The 27,036-nt window shown below is 36.8% G+C and overlaps 2 protein-coding genes across 3 annotated transcripts; one reads left to right on the forward strand and one right to left on the reverse strand.

The window, feature by feature from the left end:
- Positions 1 to 66: 66 nt before the first annotated feature.
- On the reverse strand, positions 67 to 10,103 carry dusp12 (dual specificity phosphatase 12). The gene is made up of 7 exons (XM_079612149.1): positions 9,928 to 10,103; positions 2,377 to 2,645; positions 1,936 to 2,049; positions 1,740 to 1,858; positions 1,502 to 1,589; positions 998 to 1,181; positions 67 to 763 (listed from the first exon to the last, which is right to left on the reverse strand). Exons 2-7 carry the CDS (start codon positions 2,637 to 2,639, stop codon positions 614 to 616), a joined length of 918 nt encoding a protein of 305 aa, XP_079468275.1. The 5' UTR covers positions 2,640 to 2,645; positions 9,928 to 10,103; the 3' UTR covers positions 67 to 613.
- Positions 9,696 to 25,130, forward strand: rxrga (retinoid x receptor, gamma a). 2 transcript variants are annotated; one of them, XM_079612147.1, is made up of 10 exons: positions 9,696 to 9,899; positions 15,389 to 15,594; positions 19,299 to 19,437; positions 19,555 to 19,734; positions 19,838 to 19,998; positions 22,324 to 22,453; positions 22,536 to 22,668; positions 22,935 to 23,026; positions 24,253 to 24,358; positions 24,510 to 25,130. In XM_079612147.1, the coding sequence occupies exons 1-10, from the start codon at positions 9,869 to 9,871 to the stop codon at positions 24,655 to 24,657; spliced, it is 1,326 nt and encodes a 441-aa protein (XP_079468273.1). In that variant the 5' UTR covers positions 9,696 to 9,868; the 3' UTR covers positions 24,658 to 25,130. The 2 variants fall into 2 exon arrangements, with proteins under 2 accessions (XP_079468273.1, XP_079468274.1); XM_079612148.1 differs by lacking the exon at positions 9,696 to 9,899 and adding an exon at positions 13,827 to 13,993.
- Positions 25,131 to 27,036: the final 1,906 nt, after the last annotated feature.

A 27,036-nucleotide genomic window follows, 5' to 3' on the forward strand; every position in this document is an offset into this window, starting at 1 on the left:
GTTAAATAAGGGAGACACACAAAATGTGCAGAGCAGTGGGTCCCGAGGACTGGAGTTTAGAACCACTGGTATAAATAGAACAATTCTACATAAAACAATAGTGGGTTTAACATCAAAATGTATTGTATGATGTTAAAAACTATGTTTATCATGTAACCTTCTCCCTTTAAATTGTTTGGTCAGTTTAAGCATAATTCCTGCCATTTTTTAGTATTTATTTGAAAGAATTAAAACAGTTTCATGTCTATCCTTCTGATGTTGATATGCGATTTAGAAAGTAATTAGTAATTAAATACTTTTTAGAGAGAGTAATTAGTACAGTAATCTAATTACACTGTTGAAGAGGTAATTAGAAATGAGTTATTTTAGAGTAACTTACCCAGCACTGCTGTTGATCAAATAAATGCAGCACTGGTGAGCATAACTCTTTTTATAAAGGCCTCAAACTTTTGAATGGTGGTGTAGATAAAATAAAACTTTACAATCAAAGTAAAGCACAAGGCTATTTACATGGTATTTCTGATATATGAAATGTTTTTATGTATTATTTCAATTTAAAACACTAACAATGACAAAGATATCGGAGCATACAATACAGATCTTTATTTGTGGGTCATTTGAGTGCAGATATACTGATGTGTTTGATTTCATCCACTCTGTTCTTGTGCATCTGGAAGGCCGGCGTCACCCAGCGCCCACACGAACACTGTTCACCGTACCAGTTAAACGAGCCCAGCTTCGAGCTGCACTTGGGACACAAAAGCTACAAGAGAGATTTTACAAAAGCTATTACTTTGAAATATATTAAAAACACCAACAAAGAAACAAAACGGCAAAGCCACTACAATCTCTAGCCACAACCTACCCACATAGAATATCATGCGATTATCAATCTTAAAGCCAATAGTTAAAAAAAAGTAAATGGACATACAGGACATACAGGTTTGATAATACTATTTAATTGTGTGTCCAGATGTGTGAAGCAGTCAGGTACTACCTGTCCATCCAGAACACCTAGTAAGGCTTGCTCCATCCATTGCACCGGCTCTATAAAGAAGGATGTGCACTGTCTCTGATCTTCAGCTGTAAGGCTCACTATCCTCGTCTTCTTATGAGAGAACGAAGAGGCTCCTTCTCCCACAGAGTGACTGAGGATGCTGGAGTGACGGAAAAGTGTGCGTCTGTTGGGAACGAAAGAAAACAGCAGGTTAAGACACTTTAGTTGGTGAACGTGCTTTCACAAAAGTACAACTTTGTTGATCCTGGAACAACATTCCAATCAACCAATCCGATTTGAGGTTTGCAGTTTATGTCAAGATTAGGCTTATAACCAGGGTTAGGTGCTTCTACATCAGTGTTATTCACCTATCATTTCCCTCTGATTTTAGGGAGACCTTATGGGTAGGGGTAGGTTTAGGGTTAAGACTACATTTTCGGAAAGAAATGCTGTTCCAGGATAAACAAAATACGTTGTGTATAAAAAAAATATATACAAATTTACCTGCATTTTCTACATCTGTATACAGCTTCTGCATTCTGGGTTTGTGCAGGATCAACAGCGAAGACTTCTTTTGGCACATTTTGGAGCTCTGAATTAATCAAAATACATGACTTTAATATAAGTTCCTTTCATTACTGTATTTAATAAATATATAGACCATTTAACTATGGGTGTATAAAGTTGAAATAATTAACACATATTTACCAAATATATTAAACAAGTTTAAGTATGTCCATACCTGGATATTTCTCTGTAATTTTCTTCAATCTAAACTGTTTGTATAAGGGATTTGTGGTATCTACTTTACAGTCCATTAATTCATAGAGTGCCAGCTGGTCCAGAAATTCTTCATTCATTCTGAGAAAATGAGCGGAACGGAACGTTCTTCAATAATAATGCTAGTCATCACAGGATAAATAATGAAAAACACTCACTTAACATCTGGTTTTAAGTTTTGGAGTTTAGAATATGCATCATGTAGATTCAGGTGTTGTGTTTTCATCAGGTAAGCAGTCACCACAGCAGCACTTCTGCTTTGCCCAACATGGCTGCAAACAAACAAACAAATAAATGAATACCCTATATAAAGAAAAAAAGTGGAATAAAATAGCCAAATAGCAATAGAAAATTATATATAATATTTATAAACATATTTAATAAAAATATTATATATATATATATATATATATATATATATATTCATCAGAAAGAAAAACACTTTCTTACAACTTGCATACATTTGAAAATAAAATATAACATTTCACTTTATTAACATCAATTTATTCAATTTGTGAGTATACTATGCACTGTTATGCATTATATAATGTATGAATCTTAATCATTCCATTTTTTTTTATATAAATGATTAAACCTACCAATGCACAAGAACTGCTGGTGATTTGGACTCATCTTGTGTGCTGAGAGCGTCACATATAAAGCTGACACAGTCATCCAGTCTGCTCAGGAGATCTGTGGACGCATCATCCAGAGCTCGGACAAATTTCGTGTGGAATCCAGACACAGCAGGATCCTCTGAGTCAACGCTGAGTATGTGTGTTACACCGGCGTCTGTCAGGCTCTGAGTATCCTTCACATCGGACACAGATCCAATGTAGAGTCCAGCCTCCACTCCTATCATGGTGTTCTGGGTAAACACAACAACACTTTTCACATCAATATGCACGGAGAGTGTAACTTCTTAGCTACACGCCTGTTAATAACTGCTACATTTCCTGGGCTTTTTTATTTTTTATATATATAAATTCATAAGAGAATAGATTTTATTCATACAAATGGATTTAGCCCGCGGATCTTCTAATGATGACTTTAATGTAAACATCAACGCTACTGAACTCACGTGTTACTTGCTGTCAAGATGGAGGTCCAGTATAATAAAAAAGTCCGTGGGAAACAAAAATAACTTGTTAGTTCCGGACATATTATGGCTTCACGATGCCTCTAGGTGGCGTTAATAGAAAATAAATACTTCGTTGACATTGCAATGTTGAAAAACGTGGTATGATTTGTTTAGCTAAGTCTTGTCATTTGTCATTGATTTTTAAAACAATAAAATAAAAAACATCTTCTTGTTATTATAATTTTTTTAATTTGTGGACTTCAGTTGAGTTTGTAGGCTAATCATTTAGGTAGCTTCTGGGGACACATTTTTAAAACTAGGCTATAGTTAAACATAGGCATATATAAATGACATTAGCAAATTAACTCTTACAAACTTAAAATTGATCTACAGTCTGTGCTGTTTTAGAGAGAAAAAAACAACACCTAAAAAGCATGTCCAGCCAGAAGTTCCTCGAGAACACATGCTTGATTTATTGTAGTTAGCCTACTAAAGCAGTTTAAAATCGAGCTGTACCTTACAATATTGCCAACTCAGGGAACTGTGCTGTATTAGATCTTATTTGAGCTTTGAATCTTTTTTGCATCCTATCGAGTTCCCATGGTGTGTTCTGTATTTTTGCCCTTTTGGAAGGCTTTTGGCTGTCCTGCATGTGCTCAATGAAAGCCAACACTATGACATTTAAACATGAGTGAAGGAGTTCAGTCAACTGCACCTCATGTCAGACACATGCTGTCTTTTTCAATTACATAAATGGCTGCTCATCTAGCCTATAGCATGCCATATACATAAAGTCTTATAATCATGAAAATTGCATCTTTTCTCAGAAACTGACTAAGATATTATAGACTACAGTGGGATTAGAAGTATTCGGTGAGCATGATGTCAGAGTATTCTCTATGGCATATGATGTGTTCTTGGTGGACACAAAAACAAGTCACTGTCCCATTGCAGAGCAGATGCCTGTGCTTTAAGCTGACTGGTCCTCTCAGGACAAGTCCAACTTAGCCTCATGGTCCCTCAGAATCCCTGTCCAACCTGTTGCACGTATGTCTTTCTTGGGATGCACAGCATTTGTACATTGTCACATGAATCCCCAATCAGCAGAAACACACACATTGTTCTATTTTTTTTTCTTTTGTAAGCAACTGTCATGGGATGATTAGGGTTATTGATTTTGATAAGAACATTAGAAGTTTGCACCAGAATCTTCGATTTGTCTAGACCCGCAAAGGCAGATTTAGGATTAAGAGCTTAAAGCAATGCAAGGACTGATGCTTTCCTATGAACATCTGTGCGGACCTTCTCCTGCACTCTTTGTGATTGCTTGAGACATTAAGAGTTCTTCATTTGCTCTTGCAACAGGACATTGTTTGATAGGAAATGATTAGTACAGATAATTGTCAAAGTTCCTCTGTGACTCAACATTTTCCATGAAATGTCATTTACACTCAATGATTCTTCGAGAAGAAAAAAGGCACATACAGATGTATATTGCATTTAAACAAATATTTATGCATTTAAATTTATATTTCTCACATACTAGTAGTATTCATGATCACAGTTAGGCCAAGAGACCAGCTTTTTAGTTCAAAACAAATAGTGTAAGACCATTATCAAAACTAACTTAGCATTTCTGAGTATTTTTCATCCTCTCTCTCTCTCTCTCTCTCTCTCTCTCTCTCTCTCTCTCTCTCTCTCTCTCTATATATATATATATATATATATATATATATATATATATATATATATATATTCTTACATACGTGCATGCATATACATACATACATACATACATACATACAGTATCGGTCAAAAGTTTGGAGACATTACGTTTTACTGATATTTTCTTAAATTAGTCTCTTGCTCACCAAGGCTGCATTTATTTTATCAAAATATATGGTAAAAACAGCAATACAGGATGATTTCTGAAGGATCATGTGACGCTAAAGACTGGAGTAATGATGATGCTGGATATTCAGCTTTACCAACACAGGAATAAATTATATTTTAAAATATATTACATCAGAAACCAGTTACCGATAATATAAATTGTAATAATATTTCACAGTATTACTGTTTTTATTGTATTTTTGATCAAATAAATGCCTAAAAAAAAAAGTAATGTTTTCAAACTTTTGACCGGTACTATATATTTGTATATAAGTATATATTTGAAAAAAATCCCCGCGAGTAAGTTAATTTGGTCCATTGTTTAATAATTTCAAACATGAGGTGACATGTTTAGCTTAAAAACTATGATATTTATTTAAGATAAATTACAGTTAAACAATGTCATGTAAATGCAAAGATTTGTGGCTGAAGTGTCCAAATATTTTTGTGATTACTACAATAAAACTTCCTCTCCATAGCCTATACCTTTCCTCAGATGCACCTGGCCTTGGCAGCCTGCTTGAATCCTCCCTGCCGAGCTCGTGATTGTTATTCATTCAAATGACTCTAGCAGAGCTGAAGCAGAACGCATCAGAACATTAGTTCTCCTCAGCTGGCAGCCCAAGACGTGTGTGTTCTTGAGGCACAATTGATTTTGCCCTGTTGCTTCCTCTTTAAAGTTCACTCAGGGTAGCCCTACTTCGGCTGTTTCTATTTCGGTGCTTCAAAAACCGAGAGCTTCATTGCCAAGTGTGTTCCTGCATTTGCCTATGGTGATTAATTAAACCATTGTGTAATATATTTTTTGATCGCTGTGTTCTTTCCTCTTTTCTATTTATGTACGTTTTTGAACACGTTACTGCCATTGAAGAAAGTGTCCCATGATCACGATGACAGAACTTTCACTTCACATTTACTATATTGACTGATTTCAAAATGTTGTAGTTCTTTTCTGTAATTACAGTTCTGTTTTAGGCTATTATTACTCTCATGTTTTCCATAGTTTGGGAAAAAAATATGTATCTCGGCTATGTTAGTTTCATTCATTCATTAAATCAATCAATCAATCAATCAATCAATCAATCAATCAATCAATCAATCAATCAACTAATTAATCCATCCATTTCAATTCAAGTTAAATTTTATTAGAAACCAACAAATGAAAGCCAATCAAGAAGCCAAAATCAAGACCAGAGAAACTCATCCGAGTCATCTGATTCGGACATGCATTCTTTACTTTAAACCTTTAACCTCTATTTTTAAACACCTATTAATTTGCCGGTTTTACAATGGTTTCCCCAAATACACTTCCCTTATTTTATAGTTACTCCTCTTTTGTGGTCCTGCATGTTGGCTTAAGTTTAGCACCGATGTGTTGATCAGTATGTCACGGGTCACGTCCCATGAGCTCCTCTGTCATTCGGCTTGAGTAAGATTTATGACGCACATCCTGTGGCGAAAGAGTAGCAAGACGCCTCTTGTGAGGTAATGCTGGCAGTCCTTTCTGGAGGTCAGCTCCAGCTCTCTTTCTCTCGCTTGCTCACAAAGCATTTGGAGGAAATTTGATATTATGCCGCTCTGACATGATACTGTGGATTAACTTCCGATAAAGTTTAACCCAGTTTTCTAGTTTTCGATAAAGTCAAATTCAATCGAATAACTCGTTTGAAGTGCGAAGTGTTTGGCTTTTCCTGTCTTACACGTTCTTGAGTGGCTTAATGTGATGATTACTACCATGTACACAAATAAGTTAGTGTGCAACGACATTAGGGTCCCTCATTAGATGTCTGAAGACCAGAGTTAACCAAGCAATAAAATAGTGATTGACATTTTTTTTATAGCTGTGAACCAAATTAATAAGTATAAAATTCAAGAAGTTTGCAATCATGCAATCACAACATTTTAAGCAGATCAACATGCTGTATTTTGTGATTTGTCGAATTGGTCTGCATCAAAAAAGAGGTTTCACACCCAAAAATTTCAGCATGTTTTGCCTTTGTGCTCAGAGATTAATGACCTGTGAGATTGATGATACATGGCGTGGTTGAAGCCTGTGTGTGTGTGTGTGTGTGTGTGTGTGTGTGTGTGTGTGTGTGTGTGTGTGTGTGTGTGTGTGTGTGTGTGTGTGTGTGTGTGTGTGTGTGCGCGCGCACGTGAATGGGCGTGGTTTGTGTATAGGGACTGATTAAAACATGGTGGGGCTCTGTTAATGAGTGTTTGACAGATGGAGAACCACCCCCCAAACACACACACACACACACACACACAATCTATTCGATGCGATCAGTTGAGCAAAGAGGAAGGTTGTTTCTCAAACAGGTTTTCAATTCACTCGATCAGATACAAAAGCTGAATATTATTAGTCTAATTCAGTCTAATAGTTTAACGGAATATTCCTGGTTTAATACAAGTGAAGCTCAATGACAGGAATTGTGGGATAATGTTGATTACCACATAAGTATATTTTTACTTTACCTCAAAAAGTACAAATCTGGGTTATAGTGAGGCACTTTAAATAGATGTGAATGCTCACTGTTAAAATGCTCACGGTTTTAAAAGTATAAGATGAAGTGTTGAAATGAAGTGTAAAAAAATAGTTTACTAACATTTTCTTTGTAAAGTTTCGTAACATCGTAACTTTTAACAATTGATAAAAATGTTACATCTCATTGATACTTTTTGTGCAATCTGCTTACTCCCCCACTGCGGGTTATCAAATCGTATTAATTCATATACAAACTCCCCTCATGTCATTCCAAGTCTGTATGCATTTCCTTCTTTTACTGAACACAAAAGATATTTTGAAGAATGTTGATAACATCCCATTATGCTTATCCATACAATGGAGGTCAAAATATTTTCTCCACACAAAGTCATACAGGTTTGAAATGACATGAGGGTGAGTAAATGAGGATTACCTTTAAGTGCTTTTATAATATTCTAAGCTTCACATTTTAAATTCAAACATTGACCACATTTACTTAAGTGTCTCAACTTAAGCACCATTTTTGCTTTTTTTTCAATGAGGGAAATCAACCACAAATACTGTTGATTGAGCTTAATGAACTCTGAATATTCCTTTAATAAGAAAAGGACTGACAAGCAGAGTGTAAATCACTGTATCAGTCAATAAGAGCAAGTTAGGGTTTGATATTCATGAATATCAATGTGTGAGAGTCAGTGAGACCCCTCTCGCATGGAAAACAAGCTTGAATATGCACATTTCATAAATGTGTGGCACATTTGTCTGGCTGTGTGTGTGTATTTGCCACATGGTGCCCCCAGACACGGGCTGTTGTCTGAGGGGGAGATGACCAGACTGCTCGTTTCTCTCGGCTGGTCTCAGGACAGTGACTGTTAGGTTAAGGGGTGGGCCGCTCTGCTTTTAACTGATGATAGATGATTGCAAGGGTGAGGTCTCCGACACTCTGCAACTGAATGGTCCATTGGCAGCCATTGTTGTGGACAAACAGCAGGATAATCCCGCAAGCCTTCCCTCAAATCTGCTGTGATTTAGGGTTATTCTGGATCTCTTGACCACCTGATCTCCTTTAATTTCATCATATTTACATAAGCCATATAAAAAGCAATTACACCTTGCACGGTGAAAGGTGTTTGCCGTTCTCCTCATTAATGAAAGCAACAGGATTGAATACATCACCAGGAATCATTACGTCGCTCATGTTCGCACTGAAATCTAATCCTCATTCTTGTTACCCCCTTTTCAGCTCTAATATACTTTGCAGATCAGGGCGATTGTAATGCTCTGGAACATGTGGCTCCATTAGAGGGATAAAAGGGTGGTTGATAAATTGTCCTTTTAGTCCCTTTCTTTGACTCCACAAATTTACATTATCTAACAGGGAACAAATGAAAAGGCCCTGATTAGTGTGGAATGAGTTGGAAGAGAAGCCATTCATCTTTGTTAGCATCCCCCTGTGTTCTTTTATGTTGTGTTTTTACAAGGATGGGAGCCAGTGTGCTTTTCCCATTCGACAGCCCAGCTCATGGACTGACAGAGTGGTCATCACTAACGCTCTCTCTCTCTCTCTCTCTCTCTCTCTCTCTCTCTCTCTCTCTCTCTCGCTCTCTCTCTCTCTCTCAGTGTCCCCCTTGAACAGGAGTTCAACACTCTGAATGCCGGTGACTTCTGAATAACCTCCTGAGGTAGTGGGAGCTCACCCTTAAATGACCCCTCACTCTGAAGAGATCTTGGGGGGCGTCGAGGGGTCTTCAGACCCTCTGGTAGCCTTGTGGGGACTACTGAGTGCTTGGAATTTGTAGAATTTTTTTCCCTTCTCCAAAATCTCAAAGGCCATGGTCAGCAGATCTTGCACTAAGCAGTTTGTGGACAAAGAATATTATAATAATCCCCCGACCCAGTAAAACTGCAAACGAGAATGCTAATCTAAAATAATTACTTGGTGTTGATACAGGTTTAATGAAACCTCTTATTAGCCTATACGCTAGTCATTTTTTAGTATTAAACATTTTATTGTTTAGAAATTATATATTTATTTCATTTGACAACCCTATGGCATCTTCTTGCTTTCAGATGTAGCTAAATGAAAACATTTAAATTAGCTTTATTGACACTACAAAGGTTAGGCTACAGTGTGCCAAAGTCTTTAGTGGATGATTCACCAGCACTAGTCTGAGTATAAGACAATAAATAAAAAGAAGAAATATTATAATAAAGCTGAAATATTAAATGTTTTAAACCACATTCACACAAAAACAAAAAAGTAGCTAGTATGTGCATGGTGGTGTAATATAGAAATAGCTGTATTGCATATTACAAAAATGCTTTGTATAATAGTTTACAAAAATATTTAGTAAAAGTATTTCAGTGTTTCTCTTCTTAACTTTAGTGGATCATAATACGTTATTATGAGGAAAAAAATATTTTGTATAATTTTCATTTTGTGAATTGTACAGTTTGAGTAGGCTGTCATTGGGAGAGGTCTTGGCTTCGCCACCCCCTCGGTGGGGCCCCAAGTGTGCGCAGCGAATCCTCAGTCAGATCGCGGACAGCAGCGGGGAGATGCTGCCGTCCACAACGGCAAAACAAGACACTTTACGGGAAAACTGGACAGTTCTTTCATATTCGCCAAAACATGGATAATAACGACACATATCTGCATCTTAGTAAGTGCTTCGTAGTTTTATGTCTTACTTTATTCCCGGAAGTCTGTTCTGTTTTCTTTTCAAGCCTCTGTGTTTGAGTGTCCCCCCGTGCCGTATGTTATCTGAAGTACGGATTCTTCAGACGGACTTTGATTTGCTCATAAATTGTACGTGCGTGAGTTATCGGCGCAGTCGTGTCATGTGTATTGACTTGGAACCAGTGCCAATGTTAAAATCAGGTGATAAAGATTGTGCCTCTCAGTCAGGGTCAGGGGTTGGCACTTTAATTGCGGTTATGTAATTTATAGCTTTCCAGAGCGCCTCTTGTTAAACTGTTTGCTGTCGGGTAGTTATTAATGGCTCTCAGTCGGTATCTGGACAGCAGTGTGTCGTAGGTTATTTATTTATTTGTTTATTTATTTATTTTGCAACAGTTTGAATAGAAGGTGTAGGCTATAAAATCACCCATATGATCATCCATTCACGGATATAGAATATCAGAATTCAGAAAATCAACTATGTGGAAAATGTCTATTTTTACTCATCTCATGCCGAACGAATTTCTACGTAACGTTACACGCTCGGTTTGAGTCATGAAGTGATGAAATTCCTCAATTCGTTTTTCACCGTAAATACTTCACATTCTACCCTGTGCAGTAGGCTTGGGGTTGTGAAAATCATTATTTTGTGACATTATGTTAACATTTTTGTATTATCATTTAAGAGGACGTTATTTTAACCACCACGAACGACTTGTTTAATTTAGCTAGGAAATCCTCCTGAGAATGGTTTACTGCTTTCCCAGCTTGTGAATGACTGAGGCAACTCATTTGTCGTCCAGCTTTTGTTAGGATGACTTATTTGGTGTGATTTAAACGGCTGAACTATTATTTATCACCTGTACAGTCCATCATTCAGGTCTCTGGGGTGAAAGTGTGTGGACATTTCTCACAAAGGGCCCGAACTGCTTGTCACAGCACATAACATCCAGCCTGGAGTCAACTATTGCCTTCATTAACACCCTCCTTGTTGTGTTTATTAATCTCACACTGGGTACCGTTGCTATTTTGAGGCAAATTGTGGACTATGAAGTCTATTTTAAGATTTTCTCAGGCTCTCGATGAGTTGCGCGCTCTTTTATAATGTCAGTCGCTGCCTCGAGCTGCGTAATTTGCGTTACGCGCGTGTCATTTCACGCACGGAGAATTTTCGCACGCATACGGCCACAACGGGGTCATGCTAAGAGATAACCGTAGGTATGGGTAGCCTATAGCAAAATGAATGTAACAAAACAAAAAAACAGTGGAAGTCGTCACGCTATTCATTGTGATACACGTAGGCTATAGCCAGGACATAAGGGACACACAAGAAAAAAGAGAGCTACAGCTGCATAGAATTTCTCTTAATGTCTCCAAATTTGGAATGGACAAATCATATCTGATGATTAATGACTTTGTGTATCCTGCAAGAGAGAGGACTTGGCAGGCCCTTCAGCAGTGTTGTAGTCGTGTGTTTAGCTCATGTTCCAGTAAACAGTGAATAGAGGGCATGATGAACACGTACAAGGCCAGTGTTGTGTCTTGGGTGTTTAAAGACCCTTTTTCCTCCTTGTGTTTGTGGTGGTCTCTTTAGATAAAGACCGCCGTATCCTATTCCACCTTCACTGTTGCAACTGAAAGCAAGTGTTGCCCTTCTCATGTTCTAAAAAGAAACCTGGCAACCATTGCTAAGACTGGCCTCTCATCTGTGTGTGCTGTTAAAAAAAGTATTGAAAGATTCAACATTGTATTGAATTTTACTACAATAACATAACACACGCTTAGCTGTTGGCCAAATCTGTTGGGATCAGGCTCTGCATGCATTTGCTTGCATTAAATGTAGATTGCTATTCTAGACCAACACAAAAACACTGGAACGCAATGCCTGATCCATTAGATAACATTCAGTTGAAAAAGCCCCCACCACCAATGGTGAGTACCTTCAACTGGGTTGTTATTCAGCTTGCTAATCTAATTGACAATTTTTCTGCCCCAGTTATGCCAGTCTCTCCCAAGGACAGTCTCAGAGAAAAAAACATGTTCCAGATCGCTCTTTGTTGTGTCACTCCTATTCCAAGGTCATTCCTAGATATACATTTATTTCAGTAGCTTCTTTTACTCATCTGCATCGCTTTCTGTGATATCAAATATCATATTAAATTCAAATCAAGCCCCGCCCCACATTTTTCTTGTTCGAGAAGCCATTTCACTTGGATATACGTCACAGTAGGGAAGAAAAGCCTATCGCAAACTTCTTTTTCATGCCGACTTCAAGAATTTGAAAATGTTTGTCTTTGAAGTAGTGATTGATAGACTGCCTATCAAATAGTTTCATTAAACACACAACCACAAAGCCAAACCAGCACACATTCCTTCCCTGACATTTAGAACTAAACCTTATTATCAGATTTTGGGCTTGCATCAATAAACCAGTTCCCCTGTGAGCCACAGGATGATAATCTCTTTAATCTGAGTAGGTAATCCAGCATCAGTCCGCCACACATCCCCAGGGGAATTCTTCCATCCAGCCTCACCCCCTTATTCATGGATACTTTAGGATCCAGCATATATACATGTTCCTGAAAGATAAACAAACAAATCAACAGCAGGTTGTCAAAATTGCAAAGTATAGGTCATGGCGATGGCAAAACAGAAAAAGTCAACACTCTCATGGCGATTTGTAGCGATTTTACGTTTTGACAATTCAAAGCATTTCTTCTTACACCCGACTGACAGTTATAGCTTTGGATTGGACTTTCATCCATTTTCATCCTCAACTCCCCCCAATTTTTTTTTCCATTAGAATCACATTATACGAATTCATGCAAAATCCCCCATCTCATATTTTCTCAATAGATTGGGTTGGGAAAAGTAGTCCACATTTGCATGATGGCATGATGTTCTCTGTTTGAAAACCAGTGCCAGTCTTGAAATATGTACAAAGCAGCAAGTACAATCAAATAACAAAGATGTTCTTCTACAAGGTCTTACTAAACGCTTAGAAAACACAATGTTCTCTATCCTAGAGTCAAGGTTTCTTCTTTCAAGCTAGACGTCAATGTTTTTGTGTTAATAGCATTGTTAAAATACTAAACAATTGAACTATACAAGTCATCTCAGGTTATTATTGTGTTTTTGTTTTTTAAATGAGTTCACTGAATTCGATTTTATATTGTATAGCCCAGTTGAAAGAGTTTTTCAAATTAATTCAGTTTTTTATTGCTCATAAAACAATCTAGGTTACCCACATGGCTCCGATACACCATACATTTTATATGTGTGTGTGTGTGTGTGTGTGTGTGTGTGTGTGTGTGTGTGTGTGTGTGTGTGTGAATATATATTATATATATTATATACAGTATATTATATGTTTAATTGTGCAACAATACACTTCATAGGCAAATCTCCACTCCAAATCCTATCGAACCACTCAGCGTAGTAATGACAGCCTCATGTGTCTTTACATGATGCAGCCATATGGTAAAGCAAGCTTATTGAATGTTTGAATGATTGAGTGTCGGTATTGATCTTTCATAATCTTCTCAACTAGAAAGCAAATTATTGCTTATCATTGCTTCGCAGCAGTTGTCTGAGGCCAAAACCAGAGTAATGGCTAATCTTGGCTCCGATTACAGTGACACAGAACAGTGACACGAACTCTGCTGACCTGCTGAAGTTGTGTGCTTGAGTATCTACTTCCGGTTTCCTTTTTTATCTGGCCCTAAATGTGTTTTACAGTGGAATCCATTTGAATATCACGTTCCGTCTGATCTACAACCAGCAAGTGTGAAAGAAAGTCGATGTGCCCTTTGAACATATGCACACCCAGTCATTCCAAGGATAGCTGTTCCTTCAGATCAGAATGTGACATTTAGAAGTCATTAATACCACCAGAATCTAGCCAGGACACGGAGACTAGCAGGCTTGAGTAAGTGTGGGTGCTGAGGACAGCTTTTGCATGGTCATTCAGGGCATGTCACGGCGGCAGAGACATTTCTGTGTGAGGAGCAGGAGGCGTCACAACAAAGATACACTTGGGAAACAGCCGCTCTATCATGCCTTTAAAATACAGCGAGAGTGAGTGAAAATGCCTTGCTGGAATGATTTGACTGACTTTGAATTAATTTTGTGCACGTGCTTGATTATAACATGACCGTTCAAAATACAACATGTGTATTGTGAAGGTTTGGTGAGGGACGGGTCTGCATCTAATCTCCATATTGCATGATAGACTCTTTATAATTATCCATGTTGGTGTTAGTATTTAAACTGAAATTTCTATTTTAAGGTATTTAACTTATGTTAAAATAAACTTTGCTTAATATATATATATGTATAGTATAACCTTTTAATCGTTTAATCTTTAAAAGAAGATTGTTAATATGAGTCAACCAATCAGGTTTTTCAATGACCAATGCCGATATCTAGAGAGCTGATAAAATGTAAAATTCAATTATGACAAATGAGATGTAGATTCCTATTTTACACATTATTTACTCAAAATTCACTTACAATGTTTATGTTGATTATCCATTGACGAGGATTAATTATCAAACATTATGCCGATTAATTATCTGGCTGATTTTGGCCAGTCATTTGTTAATTAACAGACAATTTATTTATATTCATTTATATAATGTATAAATAATGAATATGTGTGCATTTTGCACCAAAGAGTGAGAGATCTGAAATTTGATGTGTGTCTGAAATTTGATGTGTGATGATCCATGAGTGCTCGCAGTCACAGCTAGTCACTTTTATGACCCCTATACTGTGCAAATGCCACCAACCATTACCCCATCACTGACACGGCCCCCAGACGTCTCACAGCATTTCTAGCATGAAAATGTCAAACTGTCACAATACATCTTCTGTATTTATATAGTGGATGAATAGAGAAAAGAGAGAAATATGAACAGGTCAACCATGTATTCAAATCTTTTTCAAGATTATTAATTATTATTCACATTATTAATCACAATTACAATTATTTAAGTTTAATATTTATATTTTTAATATTAATAGTTAAAAAATATTATTTTCCTAACATAATAATGGAGAAAAAAAAGTTTATATTAATTTTCAGTTCCATTTACTGTTGATGGCGGATACAGACCTATATATTCAAAGAACATCTTGCTAATGTTCCCATTAAGAAATGAAAGTGTTATTTCTGAACGTTATCTGAATGTTAAACATTTCCAGTTTATTACATGTTCTAAAAGTGTTTTTTCTTGGTTATATTAACATTAAAGGAACAGTTCACCCAAAAATGACAATTCTGTCATCACTCACCCTCTAGTTGATTCAAACCTGTATGAATTTCTTTCTTGCTGAAGAATATGATCAGACATCATATTAACGTTACTGGAAGAATGTTTGTTTATAACTTTGAAAGGACCTTCCCACATTCTCAAAGTCCTGAGAATGTTCCCTGTTTGCTGGAGACTAATCACCTTTTTCTGTTCTCAGGTTCTTCTTTGCAGGTAACACATGGTCACCTGAGCTCTCCTCCGTCCCATCCTCCTCTCAGCTCCATGGTGTCCCACCATCACCCCTCCATCATCAACGGTCTAGGGTCGCCATACTCAGTCATCACTTCCTCCTCCCTGGGTTCGCCTTCAGCCTCCATGCCCACCACCTCCAGCATGGGTTATGGAGCACTCAACAGTCCACAGGTACAGTCCAGAGAAAGACAGTCTATGACAGTGGTTCTCAACCAGGGGGTTGTGGAAGCAAACGTCCACGCAGGCCTCAAAATTAATTAAAATTATTTTAAATAAGAGTAAGCTATGCTGTTGAAAGTAGATGAGCACAACAACACACTTGTAGCCAATCAGCAGTAGGGGGCGTGTCCGCTCGTGATGGGGGAGGAGATAGAGTGAGCAAAAGACTGTAGAAAGAGAGATGGCTGAAAGACATTACAATAGAGAAAAAGTCAACTCTGGAAAAAGAACGACTATAATCAGGCAAGATCTTTAGGACCCGCTTATCTTTAGGATATTAGAAAAGCTTTTCAGCGCTTGAGAGACCTAAGCGGGAAGACCTGAAACCGGACACCAGGTTGCATTGTTTCTGCTCCATACATGAGTAACATTGGTTTAGACTAGAGTGCGCTGCTGGTGACTAACAACCAACTCTTGCTTGTATATCTCGTGTACTGTATGGTCATTTTTTCTCTTTATTTTCGCAAATCTTGATTTTGCCTCACTTCTGCTATGATAAAGAGACATCCAATCTTGCATTGCGTGTATTTTGGGGGGTGGAGCAATGAAGAGAGGGGGGTGTTTTTTTGGGTTGAAATCAACAGTGTTCAACAACGATTCTCAGAAATCACTTTAAAATAAGATAAAACAACTAAATCAAGATATTTCTGTGTTAATTTAGCGCCTCAACAACAGGGTTGCCACTGTTTAGAAAATGTGCAGAGCAGCGGGTCCCGAGGACTGGAGTTGAGAACCACTGATTTAAATGAATAAAATCTTAAAACTCTATGTGCATTTTTAATTTAATGAATATTTTACTATACCAAGCTAGTAAACCATGAGCAGGTCATGTCAACTTATTGGTTAAAAACATTGGGAACACTGAAGAACTTTCAGCTCCTAAAACTTTAGGAATCCTGAAATGTTATTATTTACATTTTTTACTTACAGAAGTTACTTTTTAAATTTACAGAAAGGTGTTCTCTTTATAAGAAGTTGAGAAAGAAAACAAAACTAGGACTAGGGGGCCTGGAGTAAAAAAGGTTGAGAATCACTAGTCTATGAAAGATTGTAATGCTTATATCATGAGATGGAGCATAAAGTCAGCTTTTAACATCAGAAATGACAAACATGACATTTAATGATTCGTGTACTATAGCATACTACTGCAAATTCTCCATTATACCATATCCTCTCTAAAAGAGCACAACCTCTTTTCTTTGGATAATTTGTGCTATTTCATGGAAGAGTTAGCGGAACATCCAAGCTTCCGATCAGAGGAACTTTCACTGCAAGAGGCAGCGAGGCAAATGCAGAATGCTCTTTTAATGCATCTCTCCTTTCCTCTGCAGGGCCTCCCTCCAGCCCGAGGGAGAACAGCCCATTCAGTTTAGTCTAGCCTAAAAAGAGCTAATGTAGCGTGACGGACAGCCCTAGTATAACCTTGGCTCACATGGAGAGAGATATCATTGCATCGAGGCTGCGCTGCAGCGAGCGCAATATGCAAACACTTCAAGAAAGCTGTGGAAACCTGCCATACTATTAGCTGTAAATAGTGTCATGTGTGAATGTCTTGCCTGAGAGCAGGGACGCCTCTATAGAGGAATGCTTCTCGTGAGCGAGGGCCAAGAGCTCTGAATAATATATGGGCTATAGGCAGCAGATTAAAGAGAGCGAATGTGATGGTGGCCGCTGTGCATCACCTTCCCGGCATCTTTCTGCCTCACTGAATGGCTCGCCGTTTCAGGATAGCGCTCTCAAAAAAACACATGTTTGTGTGAGTGTGAATGCGTGAGTGCAAGCAATTCTGCAATGTTCTCCTGTACTGTAGCATTAAATGACTTTTCACAGTGAAGTAGCTCACCAATACCCACACAATGACACTCTTCCTCCATGCTTCACTGTGGTAGAGATGCATTTATTATTATATTTCTCTGCAGATTTTCTAAGACACCGCTCTCTGGAGCATCATTTCATTGTGATTCATCACTCCACCACACACAACTTCCCATATTCTGCCAAAAACTTTATTCTGTCTTTGATGTTTATCTGAGACAGCAATGGATTTTTAAGGAGTGCACTTGCTTAACTTTAGCTCATTACTGACCAATAATTTGTGGTTAAGACCATTAAAAGCCTTGTTTTTAGTCATTTTGTGCTTGGCCCCTTTTTCTTTCTTTTTTTTACCCAGGAGTACTGCCGAATACACTGACAAGTATTTATAGTGAACTAAAATATGTCATTTGCTGACATATTTAATACATTTAAGTTGTGATTTAATACATTTAAAATATATTAACTTTAAATGTAATGTCAAATAACAGTTCAAATTATAATCAAGTACTTTACATGTGCTTAAGTTAGTCAACACATCAGAATAAGTGTTCTTCTAAAGCATTACAAAATTATTAAATTATCAAAACCTATTGATTTACAATGTACTTTAAAAGTAAAATGTTTAATTTGACATTATTGCAAAGTGTACTTGTGAGTTTTAAGAAACAATGTTGAAAGTGTGCTTTCTTTGAGAACACTTAAGTGGACCTTTATTAAATTAATATTATATTATCTGCAAGTGCAGTTATTTTAGGAATACTTTTAATATTTGAAGTACACTACAAGTGCACATTCAATTGAGCACGCTTCTTTTTCACAAGGGTTAACAAGCTCATATTCAGGTCTGATACTCTTCTGGTATGGAACTATCCAGTAAATTCAAATAAAGTTGAATTGTCAAAAATACATGAATTATTCTGCATTTGTGCAGCAGGAGTTGGTTTGTTGTTGCGTATAATGCTTGAAGATTGAGATTAGTGCACTGTTGAGTTGAAAGCTAAATACTGCGTCTTTGCAAAGTTTGGGGAAAGATGACATTTTATGAAATATGCATTAATAATTGCACAGCTCTAAGTTTCATTAAAAATGCACATCCTGACATTGTACACTGTAAAAAAAATGTTGGTTTAACTTAAAAAAAAGCAAGTTACCTTGTTGCCTTAATTTTGAGTTTGTTGTAATTAAAAATTTGAGTTAATACAATGAAGAAGAATGGTTTAATAAACAGAAACTCAAAATTGTATGTTATCTTCACACATTAGTTATCGAAGTTGATTTGACAAAAGATAAAAAGTTGTGATAACAAATCATGAAAATATTTTTTTACAGTGTAGTTTATGATCCACTTTTTAAGCTATTATTGGTCTATTAACCCGTTGGGGTTTAGTTGGTTTGTTTTCAATTTCCATTCATTGACCTTTCTATCTCTCTCTGGGCATGCGTGTCTAATTCTATAACAGCCATCTGATCTGTACTTGACCATCATCTTGTTTCGCTCATAAAACCTGCCATGCCAAGTGTTTGCTGCCCTCTACTGGTGATGACAAAGTTCATTTTACACTTAGCCAAGTTTGATTGCAATTAATGAATGTACAACATTTAGCTGAAGCACTCTAAAGTTGATATTCCATTGTTGCAGTGTTTCACATTTCGATCACGTAAACACCTTGAAAAATGTATACTACACATGTCTAATAAGGCTCAAAGCCACAGAGAGTGAATGCAAAAGGTGTAAATGAACATTCCCATTCAGCCAATCACGTGATTCAAAGAGGAGTGGGGAAACCACACACGCAAACACAAGCTCACTCAATTGTTCGTTTCTCTGTCTTTCCCTACAGATGAACTCTCTGAACAGTGTTAGCAGCTCAGAAGACATTAAACCTCCTCCGGGACTGGCGGGACTGGGCAGTTACTCCTGCGGCAGCCCGGGGTCCCTCTCCAAACACATCTGTGCCATCTGTGGAGACCGATCTTCAGGTAACGCCACTGCACACTAGTGCGTGTTTAGCCATGCTCATATTCTCTTTGACTTGAGCCAGACTGAACTTGTATTCCTGGATATGTTTAAAGACAGATATCTTTCTCTACCTATAGGGAAACATTATGGTGTTTACAGCTGTGAAGGATGCAAGGGCTTCTTCAAGAGAACCATCCGGAAAGACCTCACATACACGTGTCGAGAAGTTAAGGAGTGTCTGATAGACAAGCGCCAGCGGAACCGCTGCCAGTACTGCCGCTATCAGAAGTGTCTGGCCATGGGCATGAAGAGAGAAGGTGAGTGACACAAATTAAAGAGATCTTCATCAATGACTTGTGCAGGTCATTTGAACCATTTTTGCTTGTGTATTATGCAATTATTATTTTTTCGCGTGTACAGCGGTGCAAGAAGAGAGACAGCGGGGTCGGGAAAGGAGTGATAATGAGGTGGAGTCCAGTTGCAGCTTTAATGAGGAAATGCCAGTGGAGAAGATTCTGGACGCTGAGCTTGCAGTGGAGCCCAAGACTGACGCTTACATGGAGTCCAGCACGGGCAACTCGGTGAGACACCTCATGAAGTCTTTTAGAAAGCAATATGATGTCCCTGTGAACTGCATTTCATTTTTACTTTTAAAACATTATGGAATTCTGATAAATATTAAAGATATTATAAAAAGCTTTGAAGGCACAATACTGTTCAAATGTTTGGGGTTGGTGAGATTTGTCATTGTTTTTGAAAGAAGTCTCTTATGCTCACCAAGGCTGCATTTATCTAACATACTGTAAAAACTGTAATATTGTGAAATATTATATCAATTTAAATAAATGTTTTCTATTTTAATATATTTTATGATATATTATGGTAAAGCTGAATTTTCGGCATCATTACTCCAGTCGTCAGTGTCACATGATCCTTCAGAAATCCTTCTAATATGCTGATTTACTGCTGAAACATTTTTTTAAAGGGATAGTTCACCCAAAAATGAACTATCATTTGTTTCCAAAATTTTCCAAAAATGAAAATTCTGTCATCATTTACTCACCCTCAAGTTGTTTCAAACCTGTATGAGTTTCTTTCTTCAGTTGAACACAAAACACTAGACAGTTGAACACCAGACAGTTGATGGACCCCATTGACTTCCATAGTAGGAAAAAAAGATACTATGGAAGTCAATGGGGTCCATCAACTGTCTGGTCACCAACATTCTTCAAAATATCTTCTTTTGTGTTCAACAGAAGAAAGAAACTCATACAGGTTTGAAACAATTTGAGGGTGAGTAAATGATGACAGAATTTTCATTTTTGGGTGAACTATCCCTTTAATATGATCAATGTTGAAAACAGTGTTGCTGCCTATTTTTTTTTTTGATTGAAAAAATCATTTTGATGAATAGAAAGAATTTTTGAAATAAAAATCTCTCTTAACATTAAAAATGTATTTACTGTCACTTTTGATCAATTTAATGTGTCCTTGCTGAATAAAAGTATTCATTTCTATATAAAAAAAACCCTGAAAAAATTACTTTTTCAAAAAGATAATTACTGATTCAGTGAAGAGAAATAATAGCTCACTTATGAAGTGTCACATTAACCATGAAATTATATATTTTTAAACTGTCTTTTTTAAACATTAATAAACATTAAACATTAATAAACATTAATCGCAGACTTTGGTGCACTCAAAAAATATTGATCAATATAAATATTTCTGGTCTTGTTTTCCCAGGAAAAAAATATCTACAAATCCTTAAAACTTAAAACTTCAGAAACCAAAAAGTTTATAAGAGCAAGACTTAAAGCTGCAGTCCGGCACATTTTGGGGTTTAAAAATATCAAAAAATAAATTTTTGAAAAAAAAACGTAACCAGCCAGTGTTCAAAACGATCTGCTTGCCTTACCTCGATTCAAAACGGTAAGCTTGTAATAATGATTTTAATTCCTGTGGTACTGGTGGATTTCCGCGGGAATTTCGAGCATGTCTTTGCGTCATTACATCACTTCTGTACACATAGAGAAGGAGTCCCCGGCTAGCGTGTGTGGATGATGGAGGTGGAGATTTAGCTTAGCACTTGGTATGGCGGATCCCGAAAGTTTTAAAGCGACATTCACCAGTGACAACTGGAGATTCACCAGTTGTAAAACACAAAGACTTCGGACTTCAGAGTGGCTACAGAAAAAATATATTTTTCACGTTTTGACGTGATATAAGCAATCGTTAGATTTAATCAGCATGATATAGCTACTGCAATGCTTCCCCCCACCCCCCGAATTTGGTCAGAACAAAAGTGAATGTTACTTACTTGTTTAGATGAGATTTCCCGATGAAAATTCTAATGTTGACACTTTCAAAAAGTATATTGCTGATGACAGTACAGTATCCACAGCGACGCGGCAGCGACAAGTTCTCCTCAATACATTGTGTTCATCCGCGCTGTTTCATGCCGATTTACTACCCACGCACAGTTAATAATTCCGCGAATAACTGCAATTGCAGATTTCGAACAGAGATGGCGACAAAGAGGAAAAACGACGGACTGCAGCTTTAATAAAGCTGTTTTAATATAAGTTTTATATTAGTTTTGTTATTATATTGTATTTTAATTGATATTATCTTTCGCTATTATATATTATATTTCATTTTTCTTTTACTATTATAGCTTCTCAAATAACTTGATCTTGTTTTAAGGATGGGGAAACAAGATATTTTGCAGTGCAATATTAGGATCTTTATCCATTTGACAAGCAGGAGGAATACCTCTTTTTTTCTCTAAATCAAATGTTGGCGCTGTCTTAAGAAACAATTGGGATATTAGAGAGAGATTTCATTTTAATTCTTCAATTTGATCAACTCTTTAATGCGTCCGTATTTCTGTCTCTGATTCTCAGACAAATGACCCAGTGACCAACATCTGCCAGGCCGCAGACAAGCAGCTCTTCACTCTTGTTGAGTGGGCTAAAAGAATCCCGCACTTCTCTGACCTCCCTCTGGATGACCAGGTCATCCTGCTTCGAGCAGGTCAGTATCCCTCTATTCAGATGTTAAATGTGTCTGTAGAATGTACCACACGCTCTCAGTGTGTGTGTGTGTTTGTGTTTAGGTTGGAACGAGCTGCTCATCGCTTCGTTCTCACACCGTTCAGTGACGGTTAAAGACGGGATCCTTCTGGCCACCGGCCTACATGTCCACCGCAGCAGTGCTCACAGCGCCGGGGTGGGCTCGATATTTGACAGGTCAGGTCGCAACACAGAATCCACCTCACCACCTCAAACCCACACTTAAAAAATGCATGTTCTAAAAACGTATCAAGCCAAGTGGCATTTTTTCAAAGTCGGCATGAAACAGAAGTTGCGATAGTTTTTTCCTCTATTGTGACGTACTGTAGATGTCCAAGTGATGGGCGGGACTTGATTTTGTCCATCGGTAATTGATTGGATGGTTGTGTTTTGAATCCTTGTATGTCCAATATGCTAATCTAAATACATAATAATGTTTACAGGGTATTAACAGAGCTGGTGTCTAAGATGAAGGACATGCAGATGGACAAGACAGAGCTGGGCTGTCTAAGAGCTATCGTCCTCTTTAACCCAGGTAAAGACCTGTCCCGAGCCTTCAATTCTCAGAAACACACACGGTCCAGACAATTTCAGACAGACACATCTGCCTAAAGTCAAGTCACCTTTATTCATACTGCATGTATACATTGTTTCAAAACAACTTTACAGGGATAAACAGGAAAACAATGATTAAATGATGCAAACAGAACAAAAAAGCAGCCCTAAAAAGACAATTGAGACAAAAGTGTCATTATTCAGTTCAGTTCAGGGTTGATTCAGTTCTGTTCAATAACTGTGCAAAGTTCATCAATTAAGGAATGAGTTCAATTCAGCAGAAAGATGTGATGTCATTAGCTCAGTTCAGTTCTCGTCCAATTGTGTCAGTGCATTCAAGTCAATAATATTGCTGCTTTATATAAATATCCAGCTTTTACCGAATTAGCCTACTGGGTTTTGATTTATGGGAGGCTCTTCCGGTTTGCGGAAGGTCCACTTATCTGTCAGTTTGACTGAGTGAGCTGTCCATTTTCCCTCATGTTTATTTTCAGATGTCAGGAGAATAACGTAACGCCTGGTATTTTATTGCGACATGGTATCACAAGAATATCTATTTCAAGAGCTCTTTTTTGAAAAAAAAACAAAACAATTTTGGCGTCGCAATATATGGTTTTATTAATCAGAATATTTGAGTTGATGTTATATAAAATATAATGTTAATATTTAAAATTATTGATTAATATATTCTTATATTTTATTGGCATTATATATAGTAATATTTTGGTCTCTAAGGTTACTGTTTGATGATTTAAGGCTTTTTCAACAGCTTGTCAATGCGGCAGTATTTTTTTTTTTTACCATTTCTCCCCTCTAAAGGGTAAATGTTAGTACCTTTTGGAGACCTTTTTTAGGAACAAGCTGTTGTACCCCTAACACTTCTTTTTGGTTACACTTTTATTTTACAGTACTTTTACTTACCCAAGAAAGTACTGATAATATACGGTAACTACATGGGTTAAGGTTAGGTTTAGGGGTAGGTTCAGAGTTAGTATCTAATTATTACCCAGTTATTGTAATTGCTATAAGTAGTACATAGTATGTACGTGCGGAACAGGACTGTAAAATAAAGTGCTACCCTTTTTTTTCTAACAGTGTAGAATGATTGAATGAAGACATTTCTTGTTCAGACAGCAACATTCAGTTTTAAGTCAGGATGATGAAATGCATGCGTTCTTATGTTTTATGTAACTTTCCCTTTTATAGATGCGAAAGGATTGTCAAACCCATCAGAGGTGGAGGCATTACGGGAAAAGGTGTACGCCTCACTGGAGGCCTATACCAAACACAATTACCCCGATCAGCCTGGCAGGTAGTTCCCGCACTGATATATTATTGGTGCAACAGCACTGCTGTTCTTCTGTATTTTTAAGACTGACTCTGGCTCTTTATTCGTGTAAATAGACACAGGTCATGCGGGTATAGTTGTGGAGTCTGAGTGTTGTTGTTTATTCTCTTTTCAGGTTTGCCAAGCTGCTCCTCCGTCTGCCCGCTCTGCGCTCCATAGGACTGAAGTGCCTGGAGCACCTGTTCTTCTTCAAACTTATCGGAGACACACCTATAGACACTTTCCTCATGGAGATGCTGGAAGCACCGCATCAAATCACATGACAAAAGTCTTGCTGCATGTACATATCCCCCAGCGCACACTTAACCCCATTATAACAAAAATAAGTTCTTATTTTTTACCAAGCACAATGTGAAGAAGAAGAAAAAAACGAACACAAAAGATTTGTATTGGTATTTTTAAAGAAAGAGACACTGTTAAAAGTAAAATGTAAGAGTACTGTAAACCTTTATTTTGTACATAGATTTTACCAACTGTGATAGCTGCAAAAACTAAATGTGAAAATATTTAATTCAAAGCAACACTGTATAAACAGTCACCAGCAATGAGTTCAATTATGTGAAAATAAAATAAAAAGTCTTTTAAAATGTTTTGTTCTTGCTTTATTTTAAAATAATCTTCAGTGGATGAAATGTGAGATGCATATTTCCACCTTTAACAAACAAGCTATACAATTATGAGTGAGTTGTAAAATAAAACCCAGATTTACCTTCTTTTGTCCCAGAAACACAATCACAACCTTGTCTTGTTTTATTGAATCATGTTATTTAGGTCTTTGGTGTTCAAATATGTCACTGCCATTGTTTTGTCTCAAGATGCACATCAGTAATGTAACGTTTATAAAAGCCACTGAAATGTCCGAAAGCCCTGTCTGTGAAACTTATATTTTTAATTTATATCAAGTTATAATTATGAAATTACATCTAATTATAAAAAATATATATTTAGTGATTAAAATGTTTTACTAAACCAAGTAAAATATTAATTTAATGTGACAATGTTATATCCAAGTAAAAAAAAAAAAAACATTCATTAAATTTGATAAAATGAGCCCCAGTGCTGTAACTTTATAGAAGTGAGGTGTCATAGTGTTATTCGGGTCTGTCTGATTGTTCTAAATCAATTATTTTGTGACTCACTGGTTGGGAAACTACTTTCTTCCCCTAAAATGAAAAAGCACTTGTAAAATGTCTGGAGCGGTCAGAAAATAAACACCATTAATGCGTTTCTCAGCAGGCATGAATGAAATGTGCTTCTTTCATCCGTCTTCTGTTGAGTGTCTAGACTGATGGTATTTATGGAACTGAAAATGCACTTTATGTGTCCATGTGTTTCGATAACAATGCCATAACAATATGTGATTATATGATTTCTTAAATAGACATTAGACAAATGTAACAAAACAGCAATATAACACACATGAACACTGGATTTAATCCATACTAGGTCCAACATTTTTACAGATTCTACCAAATCTAACATTCGTTATATGGATTTAATCCACAATCCATCTCCGCATGTGCACAATTATATAGCTAATGAGAAACCATGAAATTATATCACTATTATAACAATATTACCCCTATATCTAGATTACTGTAGCTAAACCAAGCTCTTTATCTTAACATTATACAGGAACATTACAGAGTAGGGGTGTAACGGTTCACAAAATTCACGGTTCGGTTTGATACGATACACTTGTGTCATGGTTCGGTACATTTCGATACAGCAAAAAGAAAGAAATGCCAGAGAAATTTCTTATATTTTTATTAAAACTAACATCATAAAGTATGATAATTTTTTTACTTTGAGCAATGAAGGAGCTATACTTGACTTTTCTTAGGAGCATATAAAACAAAACAGCTCCTTGGACAAAATGAAAAGTAATATTGTAGTAGGCCTAGTTATAAACAAAGGTTTATTTTAGTTCAGATTAACATTTGAGGGCAGCAATTGTATTCATAATGTCAAAATAAAACCGACGTAATGTTACTTGAAAGCATTATAGCCTACTAGTCCTGCCAAACTTCCATGGTTACAGTTAGTAGTGTTACTACAGTAAATCCATGGTGAATGTAGCTGATCTGTGGACACTGAATAGTTCATGGCACAATGTTTCTTCCTGGTTTCACGTCAGCGCTGTTTGATCCGTTAATAACGGAGAAATGTGAATGTTTCTCACTAGATCTCGCAGCGATGTTATTACTTCAGTGGCAGAGATATAACAAGTATATATAACTATAAACCCAACATATTTCATACATTAATGGCTATTTTGTCTATTTACAGCTATTTCTAACACATAGGCCTACAGTATATACAAAAGTTTAGGGCCAGTAAGAATTTTTTTTTAAATTAATACTTAAATTGTAATAATATTTCACAATATTTTTAGTTTTTACTGTATTTTTTATAATTAAAAAAATGCAGCATTGAAACTTCTTTTCAAAAACCTTAAAAAATATATATATATTTTTAACCCCAAACTTTGAAACTGAACAAAGGAACATATCAGACACAGAAACAAACTGAAAACATGACATTTAGAGCACCAGTAAATATTTAATAGGTTACATAAGTGTTAAAAAGTCTGCAAGATATCTTTGGCTTTGACGCAATGTATTCCTCTGCCAAGCAATGTA

This window comes from Phoxinus phoxinus, assembly GCF_949152265.1.
Source record: "Phoxinus phoxinus genome assembly, chromosome: 5".
Taxonomy (NCBI): domain Eukaryota; kingdom Metazoa; phylum Chordata; class Actinopteri; order Cypriniformes; family Leuciscidae; genus Phoxinus; species Phoxinus phoxinus.